The 13,171-nt window shown below is 39.5% G+C and overlaps 1 protein-coding gene across 19 annotated transcripts in view; it reads left to right on the plus strand.

The window, feature by feature from the left end:
* Positions 1 to 13,171, plus strand: part of Bptf (bromodomain PHD finger transcription factor) — a 137,743-nt gene that overhangs the window by 100,898 nt on the left and 23,674 nt on the right. For 11 of the 19 annotated variants that reach the window (XM_087208207.1, XM_087208205.1, XM_087208209.1 and 8 more), the window contains 5 exons: positions 2,429 to 2,646; positions 7,537 to 7,759; positions 8,428 to 9,353; positions 10,807 to 10,889; positions 11,163 to 11,388. In XM_087208207.1, the coding sequence (XP_087064333.1) occupies positions 2,429 to 2,646; positions 7,537 to 7,759; positions 8,428 to 9,353; positions 10,807 to 10,889; positions 11,163 to 11,388 (1,676 nt within the window). The remainder of the gene's footprint in view (positions 1 to 2,428; positions 2,647 to 7,536; positions 7,760 to 8,427; positions 9,354 to 10,806; positions 10,890 to 11,162; positions 11,389 to 13,171) is intronic. The other 8 variants (XM_013067615.3, XM_021248609.2, XM_087208216.1 and 5 more) reach the window with 1 other exon arrangement.

Raw genomic sequence — 13,171 nt, forward strand, 5'->3', positions numbered from 1 at the left:
AAAGCACTTTACCACACTATGTCTTTTGATTCATCGTGAATAAAAGAATGAGAGTAGGGGCTGGGGATTTAGCTCAGTGGTTTCGCCACCTACCTTGCAAGCGCAAGGACCCGAGTTTGATCCCCAGAACCAAAAAAAGAAAAGGAATGAGAAAACCAAGAAAAGTTTAAAAGAAGGCATAGTAAATAAAAACTAGCAGTGTTGGTTGTTAAAACATATTATAAAGTCAAAGTTAGGAGCATGATACCAAAGGAAACTACACAAATAGATATAATTAAAGAGGCATTATAGCTGGGCATGGTGGCACAAACCTGTAATCCCAGCCCTTGGGAAGCTGAGGCAGGAGAATTGCCATAAGTTCAAGGCACCCTGGGCTACATAGTGAGTTCAAAGCCAGCCTGAACCACACGAGACCCTATCTCCAAAAAAACAAAAAACAAAAAAAAAGAGGCATTGAGAATCTGCTGTATGACAAAGATGTCACTTTGAACAAGAAGTCATGCTAGAATAATTGTCTTATAGTTTGGGAGTATAATAAAAATTGGCTCATACTGGAGAGTATAGTGACTGGCTTATTGTTGGGGGTATATGTCTTACAACATACAGTATATGATAACTATGAACGTGCTTGTGAGTATATATCTAATGAGAGAATGCAAGAATAGAGGAGAGCTTTATGAGCAATAATTAAAGCTCCCCCACACCAAAAAATAAAAAAGAAACCACTAATCTATTTGGCTACTTAAGAATTATTTAGAGGTTGAGAAGTAAATAAAATTAAAAGTGGAAAAAATACATTATTTGAAAATACATTCTAGGGCTGGGGTTGTAGCTGTGTTTGAGCATTTGCCTAGCATATGCAAAGCCCTGGGATCAATCCGCAGTATGAAAAACAAAGAAACGCCGAGGATTTAGCTCAGTGGTTTCACCGCCTGCTGCACAAGCACAAGGACCCAAGTTCAATCCCCAGTACCAAAAGAAAAAAAAAGAGTGAAAAACAAAGAAGTAGAAAAAGTACAGAAATGGGCAAAGTATGGAGAGGGAATTCAGAGTTCTCAAATGAAGCACATGAGTGGGAACAATTTTAAATACTAACCTTTTGTTTTAAATGAGGAAATTCAGGCACTGATACTATGAGATTATTTCTGATTGCTGGACTATTGTAGGGTTCAGTGAGATAGGCACTCACAGGTAGTAGAAGTATGAATTGGCATATTATGTTTCCACTATGAACTTGGTATTATTTTGTGAAGGGTATTTTAAGGAGATCATCAGAAGCACACAAAAATTTACAGGCAATGATTTTACCGTATATTATTTTAACAAAGAATAAGGAAAAGTATCCTGAATGTCAAAACAGGCTGGGCTGGGGATGTAGCTCAGTGGCACCGCACCTGCCTTGAAAGCGCAAGGTCCTTAGTTCGATCCCTGGTACCAAAAAAAAAACAACCCAGGTTCAGTTTTATCCATGTGGAGTAATATGAGATACTACTTAGCCATTAAAGACATGCATGGAGAGAAATGCATTCACAGAAGAAGGAAAGACAGGAAGTAAATACAAAAACTTTAGAAATTTGGTTTTTATTTGTACTAATTAGTAATGCATCTGAAAATCAGATTAGCTACCATATAATTATTCTCATTAATGGTGGGAAAACTCCATTTGGCTTTTTATTCTACTGTTAGCAAGTGAAATGAGAAACAGAAGATTTTAGAGAACTATAGAGCCATTTTAGCTTAATGCCTTTCATTTAGCAGAAATTTATTTATTTATTTATTTATTTTTTATTTTTTTGGTACCGGGGATTGAATTCAGGTCCTTGCGCTTGCGCAGCAGGCAGTGAAACCACTGAGCTAAATCCCCGGCCCTAGCAGAAATTTATTAAACAATGACCATGGACGCATTCTCTGAGTACTTTGCCCTAGTACTGAGAATATAGTGCTTCCCTCATGGTCTCTGAACTCCGTGTCATAGGACTATAAGATAAGTTTATTTATAAATGCAGTTGGCCCCAGGGCAATTGAAATTCTTTTTATTTTGGTAAAATTTATATTAAATTTATTATAAACTTATTATCTCATTTTTACTGTATTTCTAAGAAAAAGCAGCCATTTGAAATGGCATATTTGTGTATTCTCTTTTTTCTTTCCTGTTGTCGTTTTGGCTTCAGGTTTATAGGAAGAGTATTGTTTCTTTCACTGTATTACAGTCAGCAGCAACTGGATCATGGTTGTCAGTGAGCCCAGTGGAAACAGACTCACTGTCACTCAGGCAGGTCCTTTGGGAGTGGGCTTCTGAATGCATCTGTGCTGCTGGGATCCCCATGCCTTTGAAAATTGAAAAGAAGACATTTATCTGAAATGTTATTTTAATTGAGAATGCTGCCCAGGGCACATGGGCACTCAGGGCATTTTCCTGTTTCTGCAGGTGCTCCTCAACAAGTGGTGACGCAGATAATCCGAGGCCAGCCCGTTTCCACTGCAGTTTCTTCCCCAGGCACAGCTTCCTCCACACCTGGGCAGAAGGGCTTAACTTCAGGACCATCCACTCCAAATCCGCAGTCATCAACCCCACAACCCCCTCGCCCCCAACAAGGACAGGTGAAGCTTACCATGGCTCAGCTCACTCAGTTAACACAGGGCCACGTAAGTAATGTAACTTCATTTTAACTTTAGAGGACATGTCACTTATCTTGCTGTAAGTTTAAAAACACTTATTTTGGTGACCTTAAGGTTTTGTGTGTGTGTTTTGGGAGGGGTTTTTTGTTATTTTTTGTTTTTTATGCTGCTAAGGATCATGCTGGGCGTCATGTATGCTAGGCAACTGCCCTACCACTGAATTACATCCCCAGCCCATATCTTGGTAAGTTTAGAAAGGTACTTATTTGCCAGGTGTGGTGTCACATGCCTGTAACCCCACACTGGGAAGATGAGGCAGGAGGACTGTGACTTAAGCCTAGCTGGCAATTTAGCAAGACCCTGTCTCAAAAAATTAAAAAGTGCGGGGGATGTAGCTTGGAGCAAAGACTTGAGTTCAGTTCCCAGAATCAGAAAGAAAAAAAAAACTGTACTTATTTTAGGAAATGGCTCCTTCCTGAAGTCAAACAAGAATACTTCTTACAGGCAAGATAAAATGAATCCCAACTATAGAGTCATGGGTGGAGTTATACCAGTGAAATGGATAATCCTTTTAACCACTCAAATTTTATTAGCCAATTTCCATGAGCAAAATGAAATTTGAGTACATTAAGCTGCTTCCTTGCAAAATGCAGTATTTTTTATCAACTCTTCCACTAGTGAGCCATAGATTGAATGCAGTTCCCATCAAAACCTTAAAGAAAAACAAAACAAAACAAAACCTTAAAGAGTGTCTGTGTTGGTGGCATAGTGTTGTTGAGCATAGCTGCCTTCCAAAATCTGAAGGAGATTTTTTTGGGGGGGTGGAAGTCACAAGCTCGGTTTTTTTTTTTTTTTGGTACCAGGAATCGAACTTGGGACCTTGTGCTTGCAAGGCAGGTGGTGGCACCACTGAGCTAGATCTCTGGCCCCACAAGCTAATTTTTAAATTATATTTTAGTTAAAACTACACGAAAGTACAAAGGATTAAGAATACCTACTGATGGGCCGGGGATTTAGGTCAGTGGTTCTGCCGCCTGCCTTGCAAACAAAAAGTCCCGAGTTCAATCCCTGGTACCAAAAAAAAAAAAAAAAAAGAATAGCTATTGAAAACCAGGAGGATTTGTTTAGAGCTATTATGGTCCTTAACTATTTAACATGAGGTACAGAGGCAGGGATACAGAGAGAAACCAATAGAAACGTAGAGAGTGCAGAATGGGACCTCTGTTCATGTGAACACTCATTATGTGACAGTGCTGCTATTGCAGATCATTGAGGAAAGAATAAACTTTTCAGAACAGATGTTGGGTCAACTGAATATATATGAGGAGCCATGAAATTGGACCACTGCCTTATTCCGTAGATTAACTCAATTCTAGAAGGATAAAAGGCAAAACTATAATACTTTCAGAAGTTAAAATAATTATCTTCATAGTTTTCTTTAAATACACAGAATCACCAACCATAAAGGGAAAGATTTATAAATTCAACTTCATTAAAAATAAAACTTCAGCCAGGGATATTTAGCTCAGTGGTTTCGTCGGCTGCTGTGCAAGTGCAAGGACCCAAGTTCGATCCCCAGTACCAAAAAAACCCTTCAAAATAAATAAATAAAACTTCAGGGCAGGTGTGGTGGTGCATGCTGAAATCCCAGCACCCAGGAAGCTGAGACACAAGAAGCACTACAAGTTCAAGGCCAGCCTGGGCTACACAGCAAGACCCTGTCTCAACAAAACAAATTTAAAAATTAAAAACTTCAATTTCTTTAACTATAAAAAGTGAAAAAGAAAATAGAATAAATAAAATCAACTGAGAACTTTAACCCAAATATATGAATAATTACTGCAAAGCAAGAAGGGAAAATTCCATGCAGGTCAGTAGAAAAATGGACAAACTTGATGTGGAAGGATGAAATTCAAATGTCCAAAATTCCAAAATTAACTGCTGAAATTTTTTTTTTGGTACCGGGAATTGAACTCAGGACCTTGTGCTTGCAAGGCAGCCACAGTACCACTGAGCTAAATTCCCATCCCTGTTGAACTTATTAAGGAAGGATATGCTCACTAAAACCATATACCTGCCAGGTAGAGTGGCACATACCTTTTATCCTTGCTACTTAGGAAACTGGGGCAGAAGTATCACAAATTTGAGTCTACCCAAACCGAGACTCTTGTCTCCAAATTTTCTTAAGGGTTGGAGAATGTAGCTCAATGGGAGAGTACTTGCCTAGCACGTGTGAGGCCCTGGATTCAGTCCCTATCATTGCCAAAAAATAAAACAGCAACAAAAAACATATACCTCTGAGATTAGTCTAAGTTTAAATTTCTAGCAAAACCAAGTAGCAAAGAGGAAGAGCAGAATGAACTATAAAACACAACTGATAGGAATATAACTTGGTGTACCCATTGTGAAAGCCTTCTGGATATTATCTAGTACAGTTGAAGATGTACATGCCTCAGGTCTCAGTAGTTCTCCTTCTAGATACAACCATAGAGAAATCCTTACTCATGTAAGATAATCCTTATTCACCTAGATAACATGGATATAAATATTCATAGCAGCATTGCTCATAAGTCAATTTAAGAATCCAACTGTAAGTCTACAATCAGATAAGTGAATTGTGGTACATTCTTACAATAATAAGAATGAACAGACTTTGAGCACAGCTGTACAAAACTGCATAGAGAATTCTCAGAAACAAAATAGTGAACTAGGAGCCAGGTGTGGTGGGATATACCCATAATCTCAGCACTTGAGAGGCCGAGGCAGGAGGATTACTCTGAGTTCAAGACCAGCCTCAGCTACATAGTGAGTTCAAGGACAACTTGAACTACACAGTGAGACCTTGTTTCAAAAAACCCAAATAAATAAAATATTGAACCATAGACGTGTGTAAACAAAAAAAAATATGCAAATTATGATTCCATTTGTATAAAATTTAGAAACATGCAAAACTAAGCTGTACCAAACAAAACTACTTCATTTTACCTGGGACCACACGGGCAAGCGGGAGATACCACTCCCCTTATACTGTTTTCTTTGTGAATGGGTCTCCTGAAGCCATGAATCTCAGTGGCCTGAAAAGCTGTGTACCTCAGTCAGAATCCTGTAATGAAATACAGTGTTGTCAGAGAAGTGAGCACTGCAGGAAGGCCAGGAACCAGATCTGGGCGCATCACGTGGGGCTTCTTGGCTACTGGCAGTGGGGAGCACAGTGGTGATTTGATAGTTAATTTGCTTTCTAATTATTCTTCATATTTAAATTATTCTTTAAATTATACTTGGGTTTTTATGTATTTTTGAAAAGAGTTTTAGAAAACCAAAAGTAAAGTTTTTCTTTTTTTTTTAAATTTAATTTAATTTTTGTGTTTTGTACTGGGGATTGAACTCGGGACCTTGCACTTGTGAGGCAGGTGCTGGAACCACTGAGCTAAATCCCCAGCAAAAATAAAATTGTGAGGGGCCAGGGATTTAGCTCAGTGGTTTCGCTGCCTGCTGCGCAAGCTCAAGAATCTGAGATTGATCCCCGGGACCAAAAAAAAAATTGTGAGAGACTCATGAGTATTTGGAACTCAGTACAGCGACTACATGGCATCGGTTTTGGCCATTGGCTGTTGGGGGGTGTTTTTCTTTTTCTTTTTAGTTTTCTGCACAGATCCGGACAGTCAAGCTTACACGTTGATGAACCGAGTAAGGGAAATTCAGTCTGCAGCCAATGGCCTGCTCTCAAACTTCATATTTGTTTTGTTTTGTTGGTACTGGGGATCAAACTGGGGACCTTGCGCTTGCAAGGCAGGTGCCAGAACCACTGAGCTAAATCCCCGGCCCTTACCCTTCATATTTTAATATAAACTATTCATACAGCATATTGTGCCTGTCTACTGGCTGGACACTGTTACTGCAGAGCTTCGATGACAGAAAAATCTTTCTCCGGATATCTGTGAACAGATAATTCCAGACACTGTTAGGAAGTTGCTTTACAGTAGAGAAATGTGTTCCAAACATCTATGTGGGAGAATGAAGACAAAGAATTAGCACTTTCTTTCCATCACCAAATTTAATCCTACACCTGTTGGAATCAAGTACGGAGTCTCATTAGTGTCCTGTTTGAAAGGTCTGTGGCTGGAAATCACTCTGGCTGTCAGCTGTTCCTGTGAAAGGACTTGACCTTTGCAACCTGAGTTTCTTTTCTTCCTGCCCTACTGGGAGTCAAACCCACATGCTGGGCAAATACTCTTGACACTGAGCTAAACACTCAGCACTCTTAACTTGAGTTTCTTAATTGGGAATAAAATTTTAGTAATATTTGCTCTGATATTTCACTAGGTCTCAAGTCCACTGTGACAGTCAAATGAGATAATATATATGAAGGTGATTTGAAAATTATAAAATATGAATATAAGGTGGTTTCAAATCAGAATTTGGTGGAGACTATAGTAATTCACTTCAGTGCCCTTATTAATAGATTGAGAAACTTGGATCTGGAAGAATGGTGTTGCTTGTCTGTAGATACAGTTCACAAACTTAATTTATTCCACAATTTTGGAAGATATGGCCACATTTGTGTTCATGTGGGAAAGATAGCTGTGGTCATGTTTGACACTTCTGTTTGCAGACCAAATTGTTTACAAACAAAAGCGTTCATGAACCAAGGTACCCCTGTACCTGGCTGCCCATTTGGAGAACTTGGACTGGAATTCTCGATTGTTCATGCTTTTTTCCCACTAAATAACACAGATATTCTTATTTATGATTATCTAAATTCTTCCTTATGTTACTGCATGGATAGATGAAGATATCTATAAATAGGGGGTCTTTTTTTCAGTATGTTTAAGGATTTTTATACCATACAAATGATTTAACTGAATTGCTTTACAGATTGGTGCTTTGAACATTGCATTTTGTGTATTTTATCCACAGGGTGGCAATCAGGGTTTGACAGTAGTAATTCAAGGACAAGGTCAAACTACTGGACAGTTGCAGTTGATACCTCAAGGGGTGACCATACTCCCAGGGCCAGGGCAGCAGCTCATGCAAGCTGCAATGCCTAATGGTACTGTACAGCGATTCCTCTTCACCCCATTGGCAACAACAGCCACAGCGGCCAGCACCACCACCACAACTGTTTCCACTACAGCAGCAGGTAGAACTTGTTGGAAGTGCTGAATGTTACTACCACTCATTGCTAGGAACAAGATGACCAGTGCTTATCTTTAGGAGGATGTGCCTCAACCCAATGAGCTTAACAGTTGGCATAGCCAACTTCACAACATCTTGGTGTTTTCATTCCTTGTTTTTGTAGACACCTTGTCAAAACTCCTTCCTGTGTGTATGTGTGTGTGTGTTTGTGTGTGTGTGTGTGTGTAAAGGTGGGGCAAAAATAAAGGCTATCATGGTAACTGTTGATGCTTCCCATGCTTTGTAGGCACTGGTAGAGTTATGAAGGTAATCTTAGGGCAGGCAAATACATCCAGCTCAGAGCCTGCAATTGAGAGCTGCAGGTCCTGATCACTTTGTTAGCCGCTGGCTAACTGCAAAATGTAGCTTGAGGCTAACCTGGGTCATTTTTAGAGGCTGTGCCTTGCTTTCGAAGTCAGCCTTCTGGAGAGTTAGATAAACAGAGGACAGCCAAGGAATAAGGCTCTAGCTCCCTCATTCAGGAGAGGACTAATGTGAGCATGCATAACTGTTTCAAAAGTTTAAATCTATACTGAAATACAGAATCCTCAACTCCAGGAAAATCTTCCGATTTTTCTTTAACCAATCTTGTGTTCTGGAATAATGGAATTGGTTTGTCTTTCCTGTCCACAGGTTCAGGTGAACAACAACAGAGTAAATTATCACCCCAAACACAGGTGCAACAAGCCAAACCTCTGCCAGATCAGTCATCAAGTGTGAGTCATGCAGAAGCCCAGCCACAGACTGCTCAGCCTTCAACGCAGCCCCAGCCCCAATCCCAACCCCAGCCCCAGTCCCAACCCCAGTCCCCAACTCAGCCTGAAGTTCAAACTCAGCCTGAAGTTCAGACCCAAACAGCTGTTTCATCCCTCGTCCCTTCTGAACCACAACCAACCCAGTCATCCAACAAACCCCAAGTTGCAGCACAGTGTCAGCCTCAAAGTCATGTCCAAGGACAGTCTCCTGTTCGTGTCCAGAGTCCACCACGGACTCGAATACGTCCATCAACTCCATCCCAAGTGTCTCCTGGACAGCAACCCCAGGTTCAGACTACAACCTCACAACCGATTCCCATTCAGCCACATACATCTCTTCAGATACCTTCCCAAGGCCAGCCACAATCACAAGCCCAGGTACAGTCTTCAACTCAAACTCTTTCATCAGGACAAACGTTAAATCAAGTTACTGTTTCAGCCCCATCCTGTCCTCAGCTACAAATACAGCAGCCACAGCCCCAAGTCATTGCTGTGCCTCAGCTGCAACAAGTCCAGGTTCTCTCTCAGATCCAGTCGCAGGTTGTGGCTCAGATACAGGCTCAGCAAGGTGGTGTGCCCCAGCAAATCAAACTGCAGTTACCTATTCAAATTCAGCAAAGCAGTGCTGTACAGACTCACCAGATTCAGAATGTGGTTACAGTGCAGGCAGCCAGTGTGCAAGAGCAGTTGCAAAGGGTTCAGCAACTCAGGGATCAGCAGCAGAAGAAGAAACAGCAACAGATAGAAATTAAGCGTGAACACACCCTCCAAGCTTCTAACCAAAGTGAAATCATTCAGAAACAGGTAAAGTTATTAAGTCAAAGCAGCATGTTCAGTAGCTTGAATTATTGTGCTGTACAGTAGACTTAGTGCTTGGTTGTATTAGGTTTCCTAAATGAGACATAGTCATTGATGTTTAAATTTAGAAGCACCACTAGATGGGCTAAAACCACTGAATGACTCCAATGGTTTGAAACTCTTCTCTGGATATATAGAGTCAGTGCTTATTAGAAACAATCTAGTTGGCCGTGGTGGTGCACGCCTGTAATCCCAGCACACAGGCTGAGCCAGGAGGGTCGCCAGGAGTCCTAGGCTAGCCTGGGCTACATAGTGTGTTCAAGACCAGCCTGAACTACAAAGTGAGACCCTGTCTCAAAAAACAACAAAAAGATGTATATTTTGGTAGAACCGAGATGGGAAGAATGGAGTTTTGAGGTTTCAGTATCACTAATACAAAACTTAAAGGTTTAACAGAATCTTAAAGCCTCTTCAGGTATTATAACAGTTCATTTGAAATTATTTGCTATTCCTTAGTTTGCATGTAGACTGAGACTAAACAAATTGCGGACAAGTTAAATTCATTTGCGTTTCCAGCCACATCTTTATAAAAATGTTTTAAATAATATTCCTCTGTAGCTTAAGTAAAAAGTGCCATTATGCGGGGACATCTTGCAGTGGCACTTTAGTGAAGTAAGGTAATTTAGATGAGTTGGAATTACTCTACTAAAACATACAACATCCTTTAGCATTACTGGAGAAAACTTTCTTTTTATCTACAGCGTGCTCTGCTCAGCACAAGGCAGGAGTTAGAGTGTGGATTTCAAGTGTTACCAAGTCATGAAACTCTTATCTCCCCTGATCTATAAACTCATTAAAACACCTCTCTTTCCAGCCAGATGAGATTATTGTAATGATTACATGGGTCATGTATGTGATTTTAAAGATATAAGGTAAATGTCCTATAAAATTGAAGCTATACATAATGTGTTCACATGTGTTATTACCTAGCTGTCAGCACTCTACAAGTTGAGAATTATTCTAGTACCTATCTTCCTAATCTTTGTAAAAGGGGCATGGGGGAACAACTCTTTAAAATTAATGCCTGGGAAGAAATAATGTAAAAGCAGCCTTTGGAGCATAATAGTTGGGTGAAAAGTCTAGCTGAATTACTTACTACTTAATCTCAAACAAGTTGGTTAATTTCTTTGTCTCATTATTTATTTATAAAATTGTACCTATGGCTCAGTATTGTCATAAGGAATAAATAAAATATTGTCAAGTACTTAACACGGCACCTAAAACATGGTAAGCACTCAAGTACATTTGGTAGCTGCTAATTTAATTTCATTTGTTTTAATAATATAAAAATCTTAAAATATCTTTGAGAAACATGTATGCTCTGATCTCTACTATTGTTTCTGTTTACCAACTGTAGTCATTGTAAAATGTGCACTTTTGGATTTGTTCTGTCCTAAAGGTGGTGATGAAGCATAATGCTGTAATAGAACATTTAAAACAGAAAAAGACCTTGACTCCCACTGAAAGAGAAGAAAATCAAAGGTAGGGAGAAACATAGGGCCTTGTATATTGGTCTCTTCTCTTTAGCCTGCCCATGTACAAGAGTTGTAAGTGTATGTATTTTTTTAATCTTGATTAAAATTTGCTAAATAAGAACACTTGGGCACAGATAGTTCATGATGGGTTTCTGTTACTGTGTGCAGCTTTGCAGTCACAGAAAGTTTGCATATCATCTGTAGGGACATAGAAGACTCATGTCTTAAACCTTTCAGAATGAAACATCCAGCATTACATAGGTTGTATATTTTTCTCTAGAATGATTGTGTGTAACCAGGTGATGAAGTATATTTTGGATAAGATAGATAAAGAAGAAAAACAGGCAGCAAAAAAAAGAAAGCGTGAAGAGAGCGTGGAACAGAAACGGAGCAAGCAGAATGCTACCAAGCTCTCTGCTCTGCTATTTAAACACAAAGAGCAACTTAAAGCTGAAATCCTGAAAAAGAGAGCGCTCCTGGACAAAGATCTGCAAATTGAAGTGCAGGTAAGAGAGTATTTCCTGTCCTGTGTCCAGTATTTAACATCCAGTGTTTTTCTTTCTTGCCTTGAATATTTGGTTAAGCCTAAAATTCCAGCCTTTTTTACCCCAGAATTTACATTTGCGTATATATAGTATATTGACTAAAAAGCACACCTTTTGAAGCAAGACAAAGCTTTTCTAAGTGTATTTTTATGTTTTTTAAGAGTGTGTTTTTAGTGTATTCTCTAGCCACTCTGAGAGGTTAATCCATTGATCAAAATGTTTAGTACTCTGTTGGGATACCTTTTATTGTCTATGCTAAAAGTTTTCTCAAGTCATGTTTTGTAACAAAGATGAAATCTGCAAAATAATATTATAAATATAAAAAGTAAAATATGCCCACTTAAAAAGACAAATATTCCCCCTAACTTGTAACTGATTCTGTAGGGCAGCATTATAAATCTGTTACTTTCTTGGGAAAGTTATTTTAAAGATGGAAGAAGACATCTATTCATACATACTGACATAGCTTTTTCTTGCTCTTGTTACACTCATGCAACAGGAACTGTGATACACTTTTTCTTTTGGTCAGTACAGTTGAATCCAGGGCCTTCACACTAAGCTACATATCCAGCCCTTTTTTATTTTGAGGTCTCACTATGTTGCCCAGGCAGGACTCAAACTTGCAGTCTTCCTGCCTCAGCCTCCCTGAGTGCTGGCATTACAAGTGAGCACCACCATATCATGCTAAAACATCAGTTTTAGCAGATAATACAGTGTGGTTCTAGAGAACATTTCATCAGTGTGTATTTTTCATGTTTTAGAAAACTAAAATGTGGACACTGTTTGCTCTGTAATTTCACTTCTAGAAATTAAAATAATGAGGCAAGCTAATTCAATAAGGGCATTCACTAAAGTACTAATGATACCAAAAATTTAGAATCAGCCTCAAGTTGACAAAGTGGAGATTGGAACTTTTTTCAACAGGAGCTCTTTGGCTCTGGGTACCAAATTCCAGTAACAGCCTGTTCATTTTAACTCACACACACAAACGGATAGTCTCTTACTGTCTACAAATATTCCCAGTCTCTAGGACTGTGTTGGTGAACGTTTTAGTCTTTCCAGTGATATAAACAGCCCGCTGTGACACATGTGCCACAGGTCCATCACCACTGCTCTAGGAGGTGCCAGTGCCATGCCCGGCTGAGAGCCACTGAGTGACATACATGAAGTCTCCACAAAATGGACTTCCACTTTCCAAAACAGTGTGGATAGTGTTTGGCTTTAACTTATTTGGGAGAAATCCTCAAAGACAAATGCTCAAACAAATAAAAGTAGGCTGTTGAATAGTATATATAGGGCCAGAGATTTAGCTCAGTGGTGCTGCCTGCTGCCTTGCAAGTGAAAGGTCCCAAGTTCAATCCCCTGTACCCCCAAAAAAATGTACATATAGTGTGGTGTGTCCTGTCAGTTCATTCAACAAGTATTTATTTGACATTTAAGGTACCTCACACTATTCCTACTCCCCAGTCTGCACAAAGTAGGGAAATATTTGCAGTTTCAACCTTTATATATAAACAAACCAGTTGTATACATTGAAATGTTCTTCAAAGAAGCTTTTTTGACCAACACATAAAAATAATGTAAAGCTGGGCACCTTGGTACATGCTTGTCGTCTCAGCACTGTGGGGACTGAGTACGGCAAGATGAGCTCAGTTTGATTCTGACAAGACTGGGAGTGCGGCTCAGGGCAGAGACCCTGGGCTCTCAGTTCCCTGTACTATGCAAAAAAAGGTAATTCCACCAT

The sequence above is a fragment of the Heterocephalus glaber genome, unplaced genomic scaffold (genome assembly GCF_053883595.1).
Source record: "Heterocephalus glaber isolate CG9 unplaced genomic scaffold, H.glaber_assembly_v1.0 deba00000937, whole genome shotgun sequence".
Lineage (NCBI taxonomy): Eukaryota > Metazoa > Chordata > Mammalia > Rodentia > Bathyergidae > Heterocephalus > Heterocephalus glaber.